We start from the raw sequence: 23,027 nt of genomic DNA, 5'->3' as shown, positions 1-23,027 counted from the left end.
AACATGTGGAGATATGTAATTTATGCAGAAGAATTAATATTAGCAGATTTGAGGTTATTCTGAATAAATATAGCACATTTTGAATTTTGATCTTTTCATTAATATGCTTGAAATTAGGAAATGATATAGAGGACACAAGTGGAGAGAGACTTTTTTGATTCTTTATATGAATTATAATTATTAATTGTGGATGGATGAATAAGACATATGATGATTTTGTATTGTGGAAAAGAAATTATGTGATGTGATATAGATGATTGTAGATTGTATATAGAAAATAATTTTTTGGATGACTGGTATGATAAATTATGTTTGCAAGATACTTGTGTTAGTAGGTATAAAATTTTAATTGTATCGACAAGATGGATGATTTAATAGGGATATGTTTGTCCAACAGTACTGTTAGAGGATTAACGTCTCTTTTAAATTTTTAAGTTGATGATTACCAAGTAGGGTAATGAGCATAGGAAATATGACATGGATACAGTTACTAGATTATAAATGATTTTAGTACCTGAGATTTAATATATGTATTTCTGGATGACATGAAAGTACGTTTAGTTTAGAAGTTGCTAATTATGTGAATATGATTAGATAGAGAGAATGTGAATGAGATGAACTATATAGGGTGATAGTAATTTGCTAAGGTGGTAGCATTATTGGTATACCTTGTATGACGGTGAAAAATGCTTTACCGATTTAGTTTGGCATCAATTTAGAGGATAAGAATGTTATATCATGTTGATTGTGTGTTTTTGATGATATTGGATTTGAGTTGAAAATATGTAGATTTATATTCATTTACGATTATAGATTTGAGTTGAAAATATGTAGATTTATATTCATTTACGATTATTATGTAGTACTGATGATGTTGTAGAATAATTTTGAGCAGTGCTATAAGATTAAATTATTTAATATATACGGTGACTTTGTTCGGATGATGTAATATAATATTAAGTTGAAACTTTGAGGAATTACTAGGTTTAGGTGATTTATTTATTAGAAATGAGATATGATGATTTTTTTTTTGACATGGATATTAAATTGGGTGTTATAATATTGCCTTGATGATACAACTAAGGAGGTATTTAGATTGAATTATATATAGAGTATACGGCAGATATAACTATGCATAATGATCGATAGATGATTTGGAAGTTGAACTAATTGCTTCATAGGACGGTAATGAAAGGAATATGGAGGACTATGATTTTTCTATACAGTATATTGATGAATGTTTATTATATTGCTAGACAATAGATAGTGATGTATAGAAAGTGACTATATTGGCATTTATATAACATTTGACTTACGTGTTAAATTATTACCAGAAGTTATTGAGCGAGCTTTTTGAATGATGAGATTGATCTTAATAATTGTGATGGATTACAGGTTTGTATTTGAGTTTTGAGATAAAGATATCTGATTGGGAGATGATGATTATAGCATTGATAATTCTATTATAGTTTGTGACTTTTTTTTATTTTTAATGAATTAGAAAATTGAGGATATGAATTGATTTAAAGTAAAAGAGAAGATATGTTATTGAGGTTGATAATTATTATTCTTGGGCGTCCTGTGATCCATATAAATAAATTGGTTTTAGCTATTTTATTAGTAGATTAGATCATAATAGTATGAATAATTTGGGAGATTGATTTTAGTAGCTTATTAGTTCTTGGACGGTACTTTATGCATGTATCTAAATTATGTTTATGTATTCTTAATTATCAAGTATGATGGATTAGTGAGTTCTTCGAACTTTAGTAGTTATATGATGCTAGGTTGATGTTCTTGAGTATATGTTAATCGTTGTTAGATATGGAGTTTTATGTTGTCGAGTTATTAATTAGATTATTGTATTACTTGGAATTTATTAGAAAGTCATTGCATTTGAATATCATTAAATGAAGATCGCAGTGGATATTCTAGTAGCAATAGTGATTGAGTTGATCATGATTGGATTGGAACTATGTGAATTAAGGAATAAATAGTTTGGATATGAAAAACAATTGATAGGAAGATCATTATAAATTTTTAACATGTATGCTGCTCGAGGTAGTCTGAATTTAATCATTCAAATATTGTAGGTTAAAGAGAAGGATCATCGTGAAAAACTGCTCCACTAAATAGGTCCATTCTAGCGGGTCTTTTCTAGAGAATTTTAGAAAATCAAGCCTGACGGTCCGAGCTTGGATCCCAAAATATGGTTTGTCATTGTGGTCAAGGTCGGTCATGTAGGACATGAGTCCACGAGTTCGACTCATGTCGCTAATGGGCTGCATGCAGGTTCGGCTCAGTTTAATAGTATGGGCCCACCGAGTCATTCCACCATTCATCCTCGGGCTCGTACTCATACTCGGGGTCATGTTCATAGGTCCCAAACTGGTTTGCATGAGGTGGTCGAACCGGCTCGCAAAAATTTGGCCTGCCTCGAAATTCATACACTTCATCACCTTCATGCAAATAATATAACCCTAAACCTAGGTTTGAATTTGGAGTTTAGCCTAGGGGCGCCGCCACAGGTTGCATGGGGGGCGGTGGCAGCTGGGTTCAATCGTGGGTCACCAATAATTGGCCCCTACCTGGTCCTCATAGAGGTGGAATGACGACGAGCGGTAGTGGAAGGCCAAATTCGAGCTGGTGTACTAGCGGTCATGGCTCATTGTTGGCGGGTACATTGGCCCTAGGCAGTTACGGAAGCGGCTTGGCCCTATTCATGGGAACGGCGGTGGTGGGAAGATGCGGCGTAGCTACCCCGACGTAGGGGTAGCTTCCCACTATGGTGGCCGATGATCGCTAGCGGTTGCAACGGCCACCACTAGTTGGTAGTCAGCCTGAGGAAGCCCACTGGTGGTCGTGGAAGTGCCGGACACGCAACCACCAACCGCGGGTTTGCTGCAACATAAACCGCCATCGCTGGCGGTCTTTTTATCGGTGCCAATGCAAATGATGGCCTAAGCTCGGGTGCGGGGGTCCCGTGGAGGATACCAGATGTGGCGGCGGGGCCGGGAGCGGCTGGATCACCGTCGGTGGGAAGCTAGGGTTTTCGGGCCTAGCTCCCACCGCAGGTGGGGAAGATGACATCGGGATTGTCGTGGCCGGCTGCTTCGGCATCGCGTCGACGATGTTCTGGGTTTGTAGTGGACGGGGCCTCCATCGTGGCCAGAGGAGTCATGGTTGGGGCTCCCCTCCACCTCCCTCACGAGTGGAGTTTCCTAGTCACAGTTAGCTGGATTTCATTGTGGTCGATGGCGCTGGTGGCGTAGGTTGGTGGCAGGCGGCCTGTAGGGCATTTGTCGCCTAGATCAAGTCCTTGAGGGCGGTTTGAATCTCCTTCAACTCGGCCAAAAATTCTTTAAAAAATGCTTTTGCCCACACTAGCGGCTCATCATCAATAGTTGCTGGTGGGTGGAGGGGGCGTTGCAGAAACTTCAATAGGAACGGAGATGAGTTCCTAGTCCTCCATGGTCGCTCCTTTCTCGTTCTTCTTGGATCACGTGGTAATCATTGTACAAGGAACGTCGACTTTGATACCAATTGTTACAGACCAGATCTAGAATGATCCGTTTAAAGGATGATTCTAAGATTTTGAAGGATAGTAATCTCGAAAGTCCTAGATCTAATGGTTTTTGAATGAAGTCAATCAGAGATCCGGATGAAAAGTTATGATTAAAATAATATAGCAAGGTTGAAGTAGGGCAGAATAGTAAATATTCGACGTTACGGTGGTTGTCAGAGGGTGGTGGACGGCCGTAAGGTATGATGGCTACTGATGGCTACTGCTGAAGGAAGATGGCTAGGGTCTGGAAGATCGGAGTACTTCTACGGCTATGATCTACTACTAGAAAAATAAATGCGATATAATGACTATGGTAAAAATAAGAATTAAAATAATAACTTGGCTAAACTCATATTTATTCAACGATAATTATCAACATATGTCCACTTCTATTTATAGGAGTGAAAATCCCTAACGGATAGGATCGACATGCAAATTATCTAATTTATTTAAATTTTAAAAAATAAGATAAAGCTAACTAATTAACTTGACTCGATTTGATTTGACTCTACTTAACATATATGGTCTGATCGTAACAGTGTATAACTTATCTCGTGACTTAGTTTATATATGGTTTGACCAAAACATGTATAAATAAGTATTTAGTTGTAAAATATATCTAGATGAGTTTTAATTCATGAATAAGTATCGGTTATGCCTAAGGGTTGCAAAATATAATTTAGCATAAAATTTGTATTCCCTGGTATGGTTACCGGTCCTTCTCAACCAACCAAAGATATCCACGACCGCCAGAACGGTCCGCCCCTTCGTATGTAGCTGTGGCTGAGGAGATCATGTAAGCCGTGAATCACGTGAACGAGCCCGATTGGATCACCACACAGTTTCATGGATGTCTGGTGAGAGACGTACACCGTTATTCCCATGTCATTCCCTTCCCTCTCCTCTCTCATATCTTAACTAATTAAATTCACTCCCTTTCCTTGATTGGATCACCTCCATCTCTCCGACGACTATCTCTCTTTACTCGCCGGTTGCCGCCTCTATCTTTCTCCGGCGACTCTCCCTCTTCACCCGTCCGTCCCGCCTCCAAAAAAGGTCTTCTTCTTCTTCTCCCGGATAGCCATATCTTATTTTCCATTTTTCTCAAAAGAACATCTGATCTTTTTGTCTGTCCTTGATCTGTTTTGTTCTTATTTTTCTTGGTTGATTTTTGTTTGATAATTGATGATTTCTAAATTGGAATTTTCTTTTGGGTGGAGAAAAGAGGGATTTAAACCTGGGAAGAGATTGATTTCAACTTGAGAAGCAAAGAAGTGTAACCAAAGAAGTCTCCACCTCCGCACATACGCACATCGGCACATCGGCACGCCGCTTGTTGAGAAGCACGCCGGCACGTTGGCACGGCACTCCACCTCGAGCCCTCGTCGACTCTTTCCTCCACGATCCTACACCAACTCTCGTCGTTGATCCGTAGTCTCCCTCGACTCCGGCCGTCGTGGTCTTGGATCTTCTTCAATAGTTGACATCGACCAAGTTCTCGTGGATCTACTCGTTTCTTGATAGGTATGTATTGTAGTTTTGGTAGATACGAAGAGATCGCATTTTCTTCTTTTCATCGCTTGAGAATCTTGAGTTATTAGTACAAGAAGGTGCTGGTCTATCCTCTTTCTGAGGTAGGTTGCGATTTGGTTTTTTTTTTTTTTTTTCGTTTTTAGGGTATGAGTTTTGAGGGTTTGAGTTTTGAGAGCCTGTCCACGGCGCGTTCGTTTTTTATTTTTTATTTTTAATTATCGGTGAAGGGGGAGCCCCAATCTCTATTCACCATCATCGACCGTCATCCGCCACAATCAAAACCCATCCCCATCTCTTTCCCTCACTCTCTCCAATGATTCCGACCGCCTTCAAGACTCTTCAAGACGCCGACAGTTTGACGATCCGACGACTCCGACAGTTCGTTCTAATTAACCCATATAGATCAAGTCTTGCTATTTTTCAGTCTGTCATGCTAATTCCATCCACTGCAGTTTGCATTTCATTTGATAGAAATAATTCTAAACATCAAGGTGGCTTGCCTTTGCTGCTTGTTTGCATTTTTATGAGGTACAAATGCAGTTGATCTCCATTAACAGAATCTAATGGAGCAAAGGAAGAAAATCTAGTAGAGAATGAATTGGCTTTGGTTGACTCAGCTTACCGTTGAAAAGGTTTATGCCACATTCGATTGGTGATTTCTTTCTTCTTTCCTGACAATTCTTTTTTGATTCCCTCATCAATTTGCTTGGCCTTCTTATTAAGTGCCCATTCTCTCACCACATCCTTAAAGCAAATCCCTAGTTCTATTTTTAGGTGGAGTCTTTATAATTTTCTCCTTTTAAAAACCATATGTGAGCTAGCATATGCCATTCTACTTTAATGCTTGTCGACTCTTTGTAAACCAAGTTAGGCATTTGTTCATAAGTTTACTTTGCAAATCTAATCAAAGCATTTTACATATTCTGTAGATAATAAAAAAGAGTGCTCTGGCAAAATAAAAAGTAATTTTGGTTTTTGGTGTAAATGATCCAAGAACATTTTAGTTTTTTACAGAGCAATGATAATTGCTAATTAAATATCAAATTGAGAATAAGGATAATAATGTTAATTAAGGAGAATTTACTATTTTTTCCTGATATTTAGTCATTTAAACTACACTTGTGGAGACAAAAGGTATCCAAGGAGGAAAAGGATGGCAGCTTATAAAAGGACATAGTTAATGACATGAATTGATTAGTTGATTTTGTGAGTTTTTTCTCTTATATATAGATGGTAATAATAGGTTCGTTTTGTATTTGTATCCGATTAAGATTCGATTTGTATTCGTATCCATTTAGTATCCGACGTATCCAAAAAAATATTCATATTCCTTTAGTTAGGATATGGTTTTTAAATTTTTCTATCCGTCCAATATCTGTATTTGAATCTATATCCGGAGCAAAAATATAGATTTAGATGTGGGTTGAGCACTATAATATTTTTATACTAACCGTTTCCACCCCTACCAATGATCTTGATGTTTCCAATGAGCTTTGAATTTAGTCATCTTGATCATGTCTATTATCAATGTTGACTGATAAGGTTGAACCCTTGATTCAATGACATGATTAGGGACCGAATTTGACTAAAAACTTGTTGTTTATTGAAAAATTTGGCTTACAAACTTGATGGAATCTAGAAATTATAACAAAGATGAAACTTATATTCAAACCAAATCCAAATTGTCGCACTAATGAATGCATCCTTATCTGATGCCTATATTGTTGAATGATCTAGTTCATATTCGAAATTCGTATCTTGGTAAGATCTGATTCGTATTCATAGCCGTTTAAGATCCGATCCTTATCCAATCTATATCCATATTCTTTTAGTTTGGATGGTCTTAAATATTTCTATCCGTCTAATATCCATATTCAAATCCGTACTCATAGCAAAAATATGGACCCTATTATGGGTTGAGCATTATGCAATCCGTTTTCAACCTACTTTCCTCTCTTCCCTCATATCTTAACCTATTAAAATTTTCTCCCTCTCCTTGATAGATCTCTTTCTTTTCACAATTCCAACTTTTGTGGTTTCTTAAATCCCCGGCAAGCAATGTGATACGATCCGACATGTGGATTAAGTTAGTCAAGTTAGTTAAGTCAAGTCAAGTCAAATTGAGTTAGTTAGATTCATCTTATTACTTTAAATTTTGAATGAAGCGGATAATCCATATGTGGATTCGATTTGCTAGGAGTTTACTCCTATAAATAGGAGTGGTCCTAAGTTGATTATCATCGTGGAATTAATTATTGAGTTTAGTTATTTTATTATCTCATCTTTATCTTTTATTTCAGTCGTTAGATTGTTTCTATCTTCGTAAGAGTAGATCGTAGCCATAGAATCTCTCAAACTTCCAAATCTTAGCCACCAATATTCTCCACGAGCCACCATACTCTACGGCTGTCAACCACCACCCATTCGATAATCGCTGCAACGTGGGATAATTACTATTATGCATCATTTTGACCTTTCTCTATTTTATTTTTAACTTTTCATCCAGACCTTGAATTTACGTGAAACTAAGACCATTACAATCCTAGCTTTAGAGACTATCTTCCACAAAATATCATAATTTTTTTACATCCAGATTGGTCAAAATCTGGTTCATAACATAGTGAGCCTTAATTTGAGTCGGGCACTTGATCAAGAAAGATCGTACTCTTTTTTGTTTATTTCTATCTTTGTTTGGATTTTGTTTTTGGATTTTGTTTTTTGTTGTGCTATCATCTTCGTGATGCTTGTGTTGTAAAGTCGAACTTTAAGTGGGTTATTTGATGGTTTGTAGATCTCAAGGTGTTTGATTTTGAAGGGAGTCGAAGGGTTTGACCTTGATGGATCGTGCCGAGCTCACAACGGAACAGGTTGGTGATTTAATCAAATTGTCGTTATTGTTTTATTTGGTTGTAATGCCTAGTTCTTCTTATCTTGCATCTTATTTTGTGATTATCGATTTAAGGTAGAATTTTGGCATCATCGAATGTTTGATTTTGGAATATTTTAGTAGTTAGTAGGTGATGGCAAGCATACTTGTGACCTTTATTGGACATGCTTGTAGTTCATCTATGGAATCTTTCTAAAAAGTGCATGCATGTACATGGCAACCAAGAGGTTTCATCAAACCTATTGATTGGGTGCGCAATGAACCCAGCGTGGGTCTTAAGGCTAAATATTTTTCCAATATATTGTTTCATCTATTAAACTAAATCACAACTATGTAATTAGTAATATGTCATATCAAATTCAAGCAAATGACAAAATTAAAAAAGAAAAGGCTAGAAGAGTTAAAAGAAAATAGATGTAGAGCCGGTGCTGCTGTTGTTTGTGCGTAGGACCGTCCATTACTCCTGTCCTAGGGCTAAAGTTTCAAAAAGAGTTACTAGTTCGAGATAGCATCATGAGAAAGAATTATGATATATGGTGCCTATAAGGCGTTAATCTAATTTTTAATCAAATTATGGTGCATCATTTTCATATGCTTAGTTCCCTTGTTCTACTTGATGAAGGTAGCTAGAAGTTTTGGAGTATAAGGTAATGAAACATATTATATCTAGGGGTGGTAGTTGGGTTGGGTCATGATATTATAAACACAAACACAATTCATTTGTTAAATGGGTCAGAGTTTTTATACGAATATGACTTGTCTATTAAATGGGTTATACGAGTCTATCTATAACAGGTGGCACAGGTTTTTGAAATTTATATAAGTTATTCAGATTATAAATAAATTTTTTTCGAGATATAAACAAGTTTTTTTATGTTATAAACAAATTAGTCGGGTCAAGTCATAAATATGTTAAATAGGTTGAGATAATAAATATGAATACAACCTGTTTAATAATCGGGATAGACAAGTTGACCCATTTATGACCGGAACTCGATTAAACTAAACCCAGACCCTTTAAAATGTTAGGTTACCGTGTCGGGTCAACTTCTGTGACCCGTAATTATTATCTTTGGTTTTAATGCCTTATTGTACATGTTTCTAGGTCCTCAAGCGCGACATACCATGGGAGACTTATATGTCAACTAAGCTCATCACTGGAACATGTCTCCAGCTGTTAAGGCGCTACGACAACAGAACTGAAAGCCAGAGAGCTGCTTTGCTTGATGATGTGAGTTGGTTAATTATTTGCATCGTGATTTCTGAAAAAAGATGTCAATTTTCCGCGTTATATCAGATTTGTTATTTTCTATGGATTTTTTTACTCCCCCTGTTATTGCAACTCTGCAATTATTTTTTACTTTCTAAAGTATGAAATTATCAATAGCTTAATTTATTGTAAGCTCATAAATTAATTTATCATAGTTGGTTCTGATCTACTACATGAAATTCTGTAATGTAAATGCTTCTTAAATTGTTTATTCTCCACTATCTAGACTGTAGACCATCTTGTGAATTCATCTTTTCTGTGAATGGAACTATTACAAGTTGAGAAGGTTAACCATTGATCTGCAAAATGATTAAAATTTGTTATTGTCCAAGTTAGAGTAGCAAAGTTAGTTTATTTAGATTTTGAGCATATTGATATGTAAATTGTGCTTTTGAGTTGCATAAACCCATGCCATTATCAGACACTTGGATATGGTGGTTACTTCAAGTTCATATATTACAGGATGGGCCAGCTTATGTTCGGGTTTTTGTGAACATCTTACGGGACATTTCTAAGGAGGAAACAGTGGAATATGTGCTCGCACTTATTGATGAATTTCTGACAGGTTAGAAATGGTACAGAAAGTTGATTACAAGTAATATATTACAAACAAACTTGAATATGTCTCTTTTGCAGCAAATCCCAAACGGGCTAGAATCTTTCATGACAAATCTTTGGGTGAAGATACTTACGAGCCTTTCTTAAGTTAAGCTTTTATTCCTTTTGCTTCCTTGTGTTATCATTTTTAAAGTAGGTTGTTGCATAGCTTGGTCATAGGAAAGATATTTATTTCTTATACTTTTGAGCCATTATAACAAATTTTTTACACTCTTATTCATATTTCTTGAGTAATTTGATCACCTCCTTCTGATGCCGTTTTAATGATCTAGCATCTAGTATCCGATAAATGGTTATGGTTATTTATGAGTTCATTTAGCATTTCTACACTTCATCCAAGCTTATTATTTTGTTGCATGGTAATTCAGTGTAGTCAGATATATCTTGCCATTTATTTCGAGTAACTGACAGTAAAATATCCATTTTCAGATTGCTTTGGAAAGGCAACTGGTTCATACAAGAAAAAAGCTGTAAAATTTTGTCTCTGATAGTGAGGTGCTTCTTAGTCTCTGGACAAATTGATATGCCAGATATACTTGATTAACAGAATATCTGATCTGTACTGCTTGATGCTTATAGTGTGCGGCCTAATGTTCAGAATGGTATGACTCCGAATGGAGAATCTTCATATTCAAAGAGCAAGTCTACAAGCATTGGTGATGTGCTAAAAGGCCTTGTCGAGTGGCTATGTTCTCAGGTTTGAATTTTCAGGATGCAAGTTGATATACAAACCGATGCTTACTTTTCCATGGTTATAGCCATAGACAACTAAATGTTTCAAATGTATGAACTAGTTTGTAGACTTGTAGGTTATACCTTTGCTGATTTTTTGTTCTTGTTTATGCTTTTACGTGATACGCAATCAGCAGTGTGAATATTGTTGGTAAAGTTGACAACAATATGGATGGAGAGCTTTCAACAATATTGTTAGCAACTGTCAAATTTGTAGTTAAATGAAGATATGAACATTACTTTGAATTTTGTTCTCCTTTTAACAAAATCACATTATTTTGCAGTTGAAAAATCCATCTCATCCGAATCGTTCTGTCCCAACAGCTATAAATTGTCTGGCCACTTTGCTAAGAGAACTACCTGTTAGATCTTCGTTTGTCCAAGCAGATGGTGTAAAATTGCTAATTCCATTAATATCCCCTGCATCCACCCAGCAATCCATTCAGGTGAGAATTTAGTTCCTTATGAAGCTTAGTTTTATCGCATTCCTATATGTTAATGATATTAATATTCAGGTCGAACTAAGTGATGAACTTCTCATATTTGTAAATCATGCTACTTCTTTCTTATGCCTATATTTATTAGTAGTTAGCCCTCTTTTTCAGCTCACAGCATAGTAAAATGTAGCCAGACAAGCAAGAATTTTTTTTCCTGCAGTATGCCTTATAGTTGGGCAATTTTCTTTTGTAATTGTAAAGCAGTAGCTTATGAGGATTAAGCTTGAAGATTATTGTTCTTTTGCTGTGCCAATCTTCATGTAGTTTGATGTTGACTTGGTTGATACTTGGTACTGTTAGCAAAGGGAGACTCCCATACAGATGGTGCTGATAATTCATTTGTTTTCCACTATAACAAATGTCTATCTATTCTATTTTTCTGTACTTAAGTTTTTTCACATCATTTAGAACTAAATGATTCCCATTGCAGATTTCTTCTAATAATGAGGCTTGCTTTTGTTAAAACCATGTAGTTTAATCAAGTTTTTTGGGATTTCAAATATCACCATTGTATCATTTATCAAGTTGAGTCTACATTGTTGAGTATCTAGAATGTTCCCTTGATACACGACCCCAATGGGCTCCATCAATTGTGCTGCATCATGGCTACATTCTATGTAACTTGCACCACCCTACGAATCCTGCATTAATTCCCCCACACTTGTTGCAAAGGGTGTGTTTGGTTGATGAAAAGTAGAGAATAAAAATGACAATTTTTAAGAAATCCATTACTTTATGGTGTTTGAATGAAGAAAATAGAGTGGGAAGTGAATTCTTTTTATATACTGTATGCTATTATTAATTGTAATACTACTCATTTTTTCTAATTTTTACCAAACACTGCTAAATTATGATTACTTACTCACTTTCATAATTTTCTTTCCCTACTTCTCATCAATCAAACACACCCAAAGGAAAATTGAACACCACATGAGATTCATAGTACCAATGCTTTGTGGCTGGAGTATCAATTTGGCGGTCGAATGAATCTTGAATAACAACATTTTTTTGGGTCTAATTTGCAAACTCCCTTGGTTATGTCTAAAATGTTTAACTTGTTAGTGTTTAATGGACTTTTAGTTTCAGCCTTTCAAGTTTCAAAGATTTAAAAAGGCACTCTATTTTCGGAAAGTTAAGACTTTTCACTGATGCTTAGGAACACTCGTTCTAATTTGAACTGGAACAACATCACATTTTCTTGGAGTAAGCATTTACATACAGAAGTTATATGGCAATCTAGAAGTTACTTATGATTAGATATTAGTCACATTGACATTATATGATTAGTAGGAAGTCAAACCTGAACTGCATGAGTGCTGATGGAGATGTTTCTTCAATGACTGAGGAAGAAATTGAAATCTAGCTATATAGTTGCTTTTGCTTTTACGCTTGCTCCGTAACTTTTTAAATGTTGAGGTGTCACAAATACGTAGGTCTGGCATAACTTAGTATGTTTTTATATGATGATAATTATAGAGTTCCTAAATTATCTGATACACTTTCAATATTCATGTTTTCCCTCCTTTTCTGTTTGCAGCTTCTGTATGAAACTTGCCTCTGCGTTTGGCTCTTGTCATATTATGATGCTGCAGTTGACTACTTGGCCACTACTAGGGTCATGCCAAGACTTGTAGAGGTTGTAAAAGGATCCACTAAAGAGAAGGTGAGAGTTTATTTATATTTTCTTGTTTGTACCTTATATCCTAAATTTAATGATATTTAACATTGCTATTGTATTGCATATATTGAATGAAGGTTGTGAGAGTTGTTGTATTGACCTTCCGAAATTTGCTACCTAAAGGCGCATTTGCGGCTCAAATGATAGATCTCGGATTGCCACAAATAGTCCAAAATTTAAAAGTTCAGGCATGGAGTGATGAGGTGATATTTTGGCATCTTTTCACCTTATATATAGTTTTTAAAATTGGGGCATGAAAATATTATTCTTATTTGATTATGAATAAAATTTTAGCTTTTCTTATAGAGCAGAGAATTTTATCTTTTCACCAAAATATTAACTAGGTAAACTGTATCACTTTATCCTTTGCAAAGAATTCAGTTTATCCTTTGTCTTCTGCAAGAAAATTACATGAGAGAACCTATAATGTGCATTCTATGATGCATTTATTTCATGTTTTAGTGATATCATGCTCATGGATTGAAGTATTGGTCGATCCTAATTTGTATTGCTGAAATGGAAGACTGCTACAACTGATATGACCGATATATATCATTTTTTTAAGTATCTGATTCTTATTCCAAAGGCGATACCTTGATTATGCTCTAATTAGCTTACTTTGTAACTATGTCTTGCATTACTTTTAGGATGTTGAGAGTTATTTTTGGATATTAGCACCGGGTATAAGTGTATTAGTACAAACATAACACTTTCTTGTCTTTTAGGCATTGAAGGGTGAGTTGATAATTAGCTCCCAGCTTAAGGAATTCCAAAACTATTAGTTGAGAACATGGTTTGAAGGATCGTCCGATCTGGATTGATTGGGATCAGTCGATCCTTTTCCACTATTTCTCGATCATTCTCTCTTTCTCTCTTTCTCTATTTTTCTCTCTCCTTACCATAGCTATTGCTTCTCCGACGCACAAATGCCGCTCTAGCAATCTCCACCGATGCAGATCCAACTTCGACAACCTATGTGATTTTTTTATTTTATTTCTCTTTTATTTCTTCATGGTATTTTTTTTCTTCTCTCTCCTCCTTCACTATGGCAAATTTTTTTTTCTTTTCGTTTCTTCCACTCTCTCTCTCTTTCGTTGCAGCAGTTCTAAGTAAGTTATCACTTTTTTTAAAACTTTAGGCTTCATATATTAGTAATTATTATTTTCTAAATTTTCTTATTTTTTAAAAATTTAGAAATTCTTTTTTCATTTTAAAATAATATTAAAAATCTTATGTAACTAAAAGTAGTCTGATATGATCCGAGCAATCGATTTGGTCGATACTGCCGATACATATTGTTTTTTTGGAAGGCCTCTTGATCCCGATTTTGATTTTTCAAACCTTGATTAAGAAAGGTGTACTATGTTTTTAGGCTTAAGAAGAACATGGTCTTTATCCTATTTATATGAGAGGACTTGTTTACAAAAGGAATAATGGCTCCCCTTGGTTGGCTGCATTGATGGATATAATGATCTAGCTGGAGTGCAACACCAATTCTTCTTTGTGCCATTCCACATACAGCTCACATTCACCTGATCTTTATCTCTTACCACATGTTTGGAGAAAGAATGTTGCATGGATTGGGAAGTGTATAAAAGAAAAAACAGTGTGTATGTGCCTCTGTTGGTCTTGGGAAGGACTTCAAGATGGATTAACAGATAGGTAGGTAGATGCAGCAAGCGACCAGTTCCACTTCCTTCTATTTACTCCTGATTTCATTGTCTGCCTGCAACTTTGTTGCAAGCGACAAATCTACCTGTAAAAGAAAAAGAGATCCAAATTGAACTGTCTGTATCCCCTCTTTTTTATCTCAGTTCTTTCAGGTCAAACCTTATATTCTTCTATTATTCCCTCTTTACTCTGTATTTCCTTCCATTTACTATTCGTAGTTCAAGACTTCAAGTATTTGTTCTTCATTGGCAAATTTGCACTTGATGATTTGATGACATATAATTTTCTGCACATAATCTTTTGATTCAATTTTCATCTCAGAGAAAAATTGTAGATACATATAAAACACCTACTTCCAGAGTAAGTTGGAAATCATTGCACTAAATCTTCTTAAAGACAGTAAGCACATTTGTAACTATAAATGCTATCTCTACCAACTCTTTGGCTTATCTGCATTGTAGCCAGTGCGAACTATTATGTGCCAGTTTCTCTATCATTTGGTTGCTATGCTAACTTAGAATTTTTTTTATGATACATCTAATTTACATGTCTGTAAGGGCAGAAGTAGGGTTGTCAAAATAATCGAGTCGTCCACCATTATCTTTGGCCGTTCAACACCCGTCGCGTGGGCTAAGGCTTTGATGGATCCGTCGACTTGTTGAGAGAATCATTGAAGGAGATTCAAATCGCCCTCAAGGACTTGATTTAGGCTTTGATAGAGACTACTAGCGCCGTCTACTGACCTACACCACCAGTACCCTTGGCCATGGCCGAAACTGGCCCTCGTGGCATGAACGATCCAAGCCGTGATAGAGGGAACTAGTTGGCCCAAGCTGCGACCTCGACCTCTCCTCCGGCCTCGGTGGAGCCCCCCCAACCGCCGTAGAGCCTCTGAGACGTTGCTGCCACGTCGGCTTTGCCCGCACTAGTGGCCGTGGGGTCATCTTCCCCACCCATGGTGGGAGCTAGGGCCGAAAATCCTAGCTTCCCACCATCGGCGATCCAGCCTCTATTGAGACGTTGCTGCCACGTCGGCTTTGCCCGCACTAGTGGTCGTGGGGTCATTTTCCCCACCCATGGTGGGAGCTAGGGCCGAAAATCCTAGCTTCCCACCATCGGCGATCCAGCCTCTATCGGCACTGAACTTCACGTCCATCACCTTTCTCGAACCACCCGCAATTGAGCCTAGGCCGCTGTTTGCGTCGGCACCGGCTAGAAGACCGCTAACGACGATAATTTAGGTTGCAGCAAACTTGCGGTTGGTGGTTGCGGGTCCGGCATTCCAGTGACCACCGATGACCACGGTTGGCCTCCTCAAGCCGACTGCCACCCAATGGTGGCCACCGCAGCCATCGGAGACTACCGCATGGTTAAACCTGACTGCCACACTTGCAGCATTATTGATCGAGAGAGGCCACGTCGGGGTGGATTTCGTAGGCCTAGGCGCGACCTCGGTTCCATGGCAGTGGGACAACAGCCACCAACCGTACCTGTCGGAGGTTGGGGAAACCGTTGCTTCAACCCGAGCCTAAGCTTGATAATGGGCTTCGACCATGCTCGCTGTCGCTCTACCGGCTCAAGGACCACCTGGAGGTCGACTATCGGCGGTCCATAACCTTGCTCAATCGCCGTCAATGCCTATACAGCCCACAGCGGTGCCTTTAGGGCGAAATCCAATTTCAGCCCTAGGGTTAAGGTTATGGCAATCCTATGGAAGAGATGAAGTGCACCTAGTGTGAACTAGTTTGGGACTTATATGCATGAATCGATCCTGAATACAAGCTTGAGGACGACTAGTGGAACGAATTGGTGGGCCCGCGTCATTGGACTGAGCCGTATCTGTATGCAGACTCGTGGGCCTATGAGCACGACGTAAACTAAAATATCCATCTTGCGTGCTAGTCACCTTGAGGACAAGGTATCGAAAGCGTGGTGGATTGTTATGATTCGATCAAGGAGTCGAGTTATTTTGGTTGAGTCAAGTGAGTCAACTTGAGTTAGTTAGTTAGTTAACTTTATCTTATTATTTTAAATTTTAAATAAATCGGATAATTTGCAGGTGGATCCGATCTGCTAGAATTTTTACTCTTATAAAATAAAGTGGAAATCATCGATCATGGATTGAATCTGAGTTTAGCCAAATTATTAATTTTGTCTTTATCTTTTACTATAGTCATTAGATGCTAAATTATTTTTATCTTTATAGGAGTAGATCATAGCCGTAGAAGCATTCCTATATTCCAAATCTTAGCTACTTTTTTCCACTAGCAGCTACTCTACTTTACGGTCGTCCACCACCACTCATAGCCGTCCGCCATAACGTCGGTTATTCATCGTTTTGTCCTATTTTGACTTTGCTCTATTATTTTATTAATATTTTTTTTTCATCTAGACATTTGATTGACGTGAAACCAAAGTCATTAGAATCCTATTTTGCGAGATTATCACCACCTAAATTTTCACAAGATTCTCATATTTATATCGCTCCAGATCTAGTGTGTAACATTATACTTTATTTCTATCTTGATTCAAGCCTAAATCAATTTAAACTAACTTAGCTCGAAAATGGCTTGAATTAGTAAGACTTAAAATTATTAATTGATGAGCTTGTTTAGGCTTGAGTTTGAAATTGACTAGAAATTGGTTCAAATTGAAATTATTTTAATTCAAGCATGATCACAAATCTAGACTTGAAATTAGTTTTAATTCAAGTTTGATTAGAGCAGGCTCAAGCTCGCCTCAGTTACACCCCTAGTCAGAAGGGAGAAATATTAAGGAGAAATGTTAGCCCATATACAGATGACACAAACTCTATTATTTCAATTCAGTCTCAGTCATGTCATTCTGTATCTGATTTGAGCCACCTCAAACAATCAAAAAGTGGCATTAGTTTTCAAACTTCAAATTTTCTATTTTATTAAACTGATGAAAGAACTGTCATATCGTTTATTTATTTATTATTATTTTTAAGCTTTTTCTTTTAATCAAGTAGAGTTGGACTTACAGCTCCTCATTTGTTTCTGATTGTTCTTTTGATGATATATAGGATTTGATGGATGCATTGAATCAGCTAGAAGGAGGGCTGAAAGAGAACATTAAAAGGTTAAGTTCCTTTGAGAAATATAAGCAAGAAGTCCTTCTGGGTCATCTTGACTGGTCCCCCATGCACAAGGATCTAGGATTCTGGCGTGAGAACATCACAAACTTTGAAGAAAATGATTTCCAGGTATTGCCCTGCAGCTCTGACTGTTATCTTAATTATGACCATTCTGGCTAATGTAGAACCATGACTAGGACCCCAAATGCTTGTGAATATTTGAAGTCAAGCTGCATAGGCTCCTAGCATATCTGCAAACCGTGGTGGTTTCGACTGTTTTTACTGATGATTTAACTGTTAGCTTTATCTTAAGTGGCTGGAGTACCTTCCACAACACTGCTGTATACTACTTAATAAAGAGTCTGCTATGTGATTTTCTTGTCTATAGTAACTTGGGGTTCCCAAGCACATATAATTTACTAGCTTTTAGTTTACATCAGATATTTCTCTGAATATGCAAGCCTTATGAAAAGTTTATCGCAGATTCTGCATGTCCTTATGACAATTCTTGATGCATCGAGCGACCCAACAGCACTGGCCGTTGCCTGTTATGACATATCTCAATTCATTCAGTACCACCCTGCTGGGAGGATTGTTGTTTCAAACCTCAAGGCAAAGGAGCGGGTCATGAAGCTAATGAATCATGAAAATACAGAAGTGAGAAAGAATGCCCTTCTATGCGTCCAGAGACTTTTCCTTGGTACCAAGTATGCCAGCCTTTTGCAGTCTTAAGCTTGTTGCTTGTATGTATGTTCATCTTGGATCCAAAAAATGCCCATGCTATCAAAGACTATAGCCTAAAAAATAAAGCCTTGGCTATTGAGTAGTAATCGTGGATTACAAGTGGGAAGGAGAGGACTTCTAAGAATTGTCATCCTGTGAGGTTATTCGTTTATCACTTTTCCTTTGTACCATGTCTGTCTGTCTTTTGCAGCATTAAGCTTGTATTTATGTTTATCTTGAATCCAAAAAATGCCATGATATCAAAGTCGATAGTCTAAAGAATAAATCCTTGGCTGTTGAGTTGTAGTTGTGGATTGCAACTGGGAAGGAAAAGACTTATGAGAATTGTCGTCCTGTGAGGTTATTTGTTTTCCATGAGTCGCAGATTAGTGTATGACTATGTTCTATTTCTTCCTATATGTAATAAATCTTACTGCTTGTTTTGTTATTTCAATAATGTTATTGACATGTTGCCTGATATTTGGGCAACTCGTGACTGAGGACTTGTATGGTCTATATGCTTGTTTTGCCTGATTCACTTCTATTATTTCTTGTGTCATCTTTTTCTACCACTTATTTTCTTTCGCGTGATTTCATAGGATTCAACAAGCAAGCAATCGCAAATTTTTATCTGATGACCGGTGATTTTCTACGGATACTTGGGAATGTAGCATCTGCAACATAAATAGATGAAAAACATGCAGCATAAATTCACATCCATGATGTTGGAAGCTGATGAAAGTTTCATTTATACTCTCATCCATGATGTTAATCCTGATAGAAGCTGGATCCTTGGTGGGGGGTCTATGGTGACTTGCCACTCTGATAATGCCTCTCTTTGGTCCCGCATCTTCTATCACTCCAACAGCTCTTACCCTCTTGCCTGTGGGTGATTTTAACACTATCTACAGTTCCTCTGAGAAAGGTGGTGGCCTTGCCTCTAAGCTCCTCCCGGCTGACATCTTTCTCCCTTAACATAAGCCATGCCAAGCTGCTAGTCGGTTGGCACCTTTTTGGTGCCGGACAATGAATTGGCTCCACCATAGCTGGTCCAAGGGATGCCAGGATGCCACGTGCTTAGGCTTGAGGTCCACAGGTGTGGGCAGCAGGGCTTCATGTCGTGGAGGTGCCTCTACTCGAGCTTGAGGTGGTTCTAGTGTCGCCCTATGGTTGGAGCCCTCCGACATCAACCAATCTGTGTTCTCAATTGTCTGATCTTGCTTCTCGTTCATCCTCCTCAATACGGTGATATTCTCTATGGTGTTTGTGATGGGAGCTTGGATGAGGAGGTCTATATCGGTGTTGTTAACAATTGGAATGCTGAAAGGAGTCACTATGGCGTCTCCCTGTGGTGGGTTTCATCTGTCAGTGAAGGGGTGGGTAGTCAGCTATGGTTGGGTTTCTCCTTTAGGAGACCTTATTTTTTTCTCCAAGCCATAGATCTTGTCATTGCCATGTAGGGAAGCCCGTCGAGGACTAGAAGCTCTAGTACCACTTGGTACAAACTCCCTTCTAAGCAACTCGATCTGATTTGCAATTATTTTGGACAGAATGTAGGGTGGAAGTTGCGAGGGCGATTCCAGAAGATCTACCTATTGGAACATCTTGAAATTAGATATTTTTGCTAGCTAGACCTAGAGATATCGCTTGAATAGTGACAAGGTCAGCAAGGACAAACCTATATGTTGAGGTCTTGAATTGATTTATGGATTATGTGGGTAGAGGTGCAAATTCTTTAGTGTCAGATGGAGGTGATAAGACAGCAATGACGGGGTGGCACCGATAGTGATGGTGGTAGTGGAACATGGATAGAGCATCAGTTGAGAGAATAGAAAAAAGGGAAGGAGTGGGCCGCCCGTAAGGGACTAGCATGGTTGGTTAGAGATGAGGTTTGAGGTGGTGAAGCTGGGGGTGGCTACTGCCGTGTGTAGAGAGAACGAGAGAGGAGAATGAGAGGCTAGAGCAAAGGAGATCAATTCATTGATTCATACCTAACCTCCTTGCACTCCACAATATTTAAAAGAGGTTAACCAACTTGGCCCAACCAACTAATTAAACAACTTAAGTCATAATAAGCTAAAATAAAAATTGACTCAGCTAAGATAGAAATCCACTAAGCTAAGAAAACTAACTTGGCTAGGTGAGTCCAATGGCCCTAATGTGATTCGATCGATTCACGTTAGATTTCTATAACTTTCACATATAATAAAATCTAGTCTATAGACTTTTCATTAAAATAAAAATTCACAAATCAAAATTTTCTTTCAAATATATAAATCGTGTCTAACAATGATATTGATCTTCTAATTAAATGTTATTAATGAGAAATTTAGTTTTTTCTAAAAATAGGCATGTAGTGCCAAATGTTAGTACTTAAAATTGATTAGACTGATGTCACCAATAATAACAACAACATAACTCTATTGTTTCAACTCTTTCAATCAAGATGGATCTCTTGGAATTTAGTTTAATACGAGCCCAATTGTGACGAAGTAAAGCAAATAAAGGTAATTTCAATAAACAAAGCTATATGAAAAATAGAAGGGAGAATTTTATTTTGCTCCCTCTATTTTCCGCTATTTTTGTTTCGACCCTTCTTTTTTCTGCCGGACTATATCAACCCCTACCTTTTATTATAAGCCTTTAAAAGGCCCTTAGGTTAGCTTTAACCTGACGGAACATGACGGAATACAATTTTTAATATTTTTTGGTTTTTAAAATATAACTTCTAAAATACCAAAAATGCTTATCATACTTTACTAATCTCTACCGTGGGTAGGGGTGAAAACAAGTCGATTTAAGACTGACCCAACTTGTTACCCATTCCAAATCGGATCAGACATGGATGAGAAAAGCTTATTCGATTCAGATTTGGATACAATACAGATAGGCTTTTAATTAAATATCCGAATTCAGATTCAGATACAGATAGGCTTTTAATTTAATATTTAGATCCGGATCCAGATATGGATAGTCTTTTTAGAAAATATGGATTCGGATATGAATACAGGTATAACTAATGTATTCAAATTCGAATCTAGATAATAGATACCCAACTAATTGCTAATATAAATACCCCTAACTCATTACCCAATCCTCAGCTCATCGATTCTAACCTAACTCTCTCCATCACTTTCCCATATCGATAACTGCCTCTAATGAAACCCCTCATCACCATCACCTAATCGGCCGATCACCATCTTTAACTCCTCTATTGCCATTATCTCTTCAACTCCTTTTCCTTCGGCATCACGGTCTTCAACTTCTCCTTCGTCGACATCACTGTCTTCAACTCCTCCTCCATCAGCATCATCGTCTTCAACTCCTATGTCGCCATCGCTGTCTTCAACTCCTCCTTTGCCATCACCATCTTCAACTCCCCTATTGCCATCATTTCTTTGGATCACCACCTGTATGATTGTTTCCAACTTAATGCAATTTACATTTGTAGCTTGATTGTTAAGTCAATAGCTTGATTCTAGTCTAGCTCTAGTTTCGAAGCAATAAGTATATCTCTATATCCCTTGGCATTGCCATCTTTACTTCTTTGCCTTGTTGTAATCTTACTCTAAATTGTTAATCTATAAATATTTACATGATGTCTTCTTAGCTTGTTAATATCCAAGCTAGCAAGCATAGATGCCTTCATAGTGTATGCTCATCAGAAAGACACAAGAAAGCCACAGCATATCACTGTGCTTTTTTTTTTCCTTATTTTTCTTAATTTTCAGTTATTTGGATATGGTTATTCTTTTAATGAGTAAATTTGGGTTAAGGTTGACAATTACTGTGCTTAATTATAATATGAAAAACTGATCGACTTTTTGCAATACTTTATTCTTGATAATGAGCTTTTCTGTTCTTACTAAATGAATCTTTATTTATTCAAAAATGATAATCTTTATTGTACTTGATTACTCTCAAGCAAATTTATTTTTGCATGAGGAATGGAATGGATGTGAATTGCAAATTTTTTTTTTCATGCCTATGTTGATAAGCATCTATTTCCATTTAAGAAAATAGATAGGTATCAACGGTAGAGAAGAAGAGTTCATTAAGTGAAATTAATTAGCTACACAAAATAATTGACCTTATGTATGTCAAAAACTTTGCCTCTTTACTCAATCGAAATAGTTTCCTACTCATAGATCTTGGTCATGATACTTTTCATATATATATTTTATTTTAATAGAGAAAATTTTATCTTTAATTCATCATCCATACCACTAATTCACTTGGAAGAGTAGTTAATTTCCAACAATTGCTAGACTGGTAAGAATATTTTTCTCTCTCTCTTTCATGTTTTTATCTTTAACGTTTTACTTGTAATTAGTTTTAATGTTTATGTTTAGGAGTCAATGGTATCTACAAATGTATCAATTCAAGATGACACATCTAATAGTGTTTTTAATGATGATAGAACAAAGAAAAAGAAGTTGACATTGAATATTTTTAATGATGATAGAACAAAGAAAAAGAAGTTGACATCGAATATTCTTAATGATGATAGAACAAAGAAAAAAAAGTTGACATTGGATATCTCAAATAATTTTGAAAAAGTTGAACAAATAGAAGTAATGATGGAATAACAGTTAGAAAGTGCAAAGCAATATGTAAATCTTATTAAAAGCAATTTAGTGTGGAAAGTTTTATGAGAACGACATATTTGAAAAACCATTATAAAAATAAACATAGTAGAGATAGATGACAAATATTACTCAATCTTATAAAAGTTGGACAAGATGGAATTTTAGAA

General features: G+C 36.8%; 1 protein-coding gene across 2 annotated transcripts; it reads left to right on the top strand.

The window, feature by feature from the left end:
• The first annotated feature begins 4,401 nt into the window (after positions 1-4,401).
• LOC140775565 (probable V-type proton ATPase subunit H) lies at positions 4,402-18,719 on the top strand. 2 transcript variants are annotated; one of them, XM_073118943.1, is made up of 13 exons: positions 4,402-4,621; positions 4,791-5,089; positions 7,914-7,965; positions 9,091-9,216; positions 9,718-9,820; positions 9,892-9,961; positions 10,303-10,368; positions 10,453-10,570; positions 10,890-11,051; positions 12,640-12,765; positions 12,858-12,983; positions 17,498-17,677; positions 18,032-18,719. In XM_073118943.1, the coding sequence occupies exons 3-13, from the start codon at positions 7,936-7,938 to the stop codon at positions 18,278-18,280; spliced, it is 1,356 nt and encodes a 451-aa protein (XP_072975044.1). In that variant the 5' UTR covers positions 4,402-4,621; positions 4,791-5,089; positions 7,914-7,935; the 3' UTR covers positions 18,281-18,719. The 2 variants fall into 2 exon arrangements, with proteins under 2 accessions (XP_072975044.1, XP_072975043.1); XM_073118942.1 differs by having other exon boundaries at positions 4,403-4,621; positions 7,890-7,965.
• The last annotated feature ends 4,308 nt before the right edge of the window (positions 18,720-23,027 follow it).

This window comes from Typha angustifolia, chromosome 14 (genome assembly GCF_048772165.1).
Source record: "Typha angustifolia cultivar Huaian chromosome 14, ASM4877216v1, whole genome shotgun sequence".
Classification (NCBI taxonomy): domain Eukaryota; kingdom Viridiplantae; phylum Streptophyta; class Magnoliopsida; order Poales; family Typhaceae; genus Typha; species Typha angustifolia.
The sequence above is the reverse complement of the archived record's forward strand: the minus strand, read 5'-3'. Positions and strand labels throughout refer to the sequence as shown.

Coding starts and splice junctions, on each gene's coding strand:
- LOC140775565 (XM_073118943.1), top strand. CDS start 7,936: ATGGATCGTGCCGAGCTCACAACGGAACAG. Junction 10,571..10,889: donor TCGAGTGGCTATGTTCTCAG/GTTTGAATTTTC, acceptor ATTATTTTGCAG/TTGAAAAATCCATCTCATCC. Junction 11,052..12,639: donor CCACCCAGCAATCCATTCAG/GTGAGAATTTAG, acceptor TTCTGTTTGCAG/CTTCTGTATGAAACTTGCCT.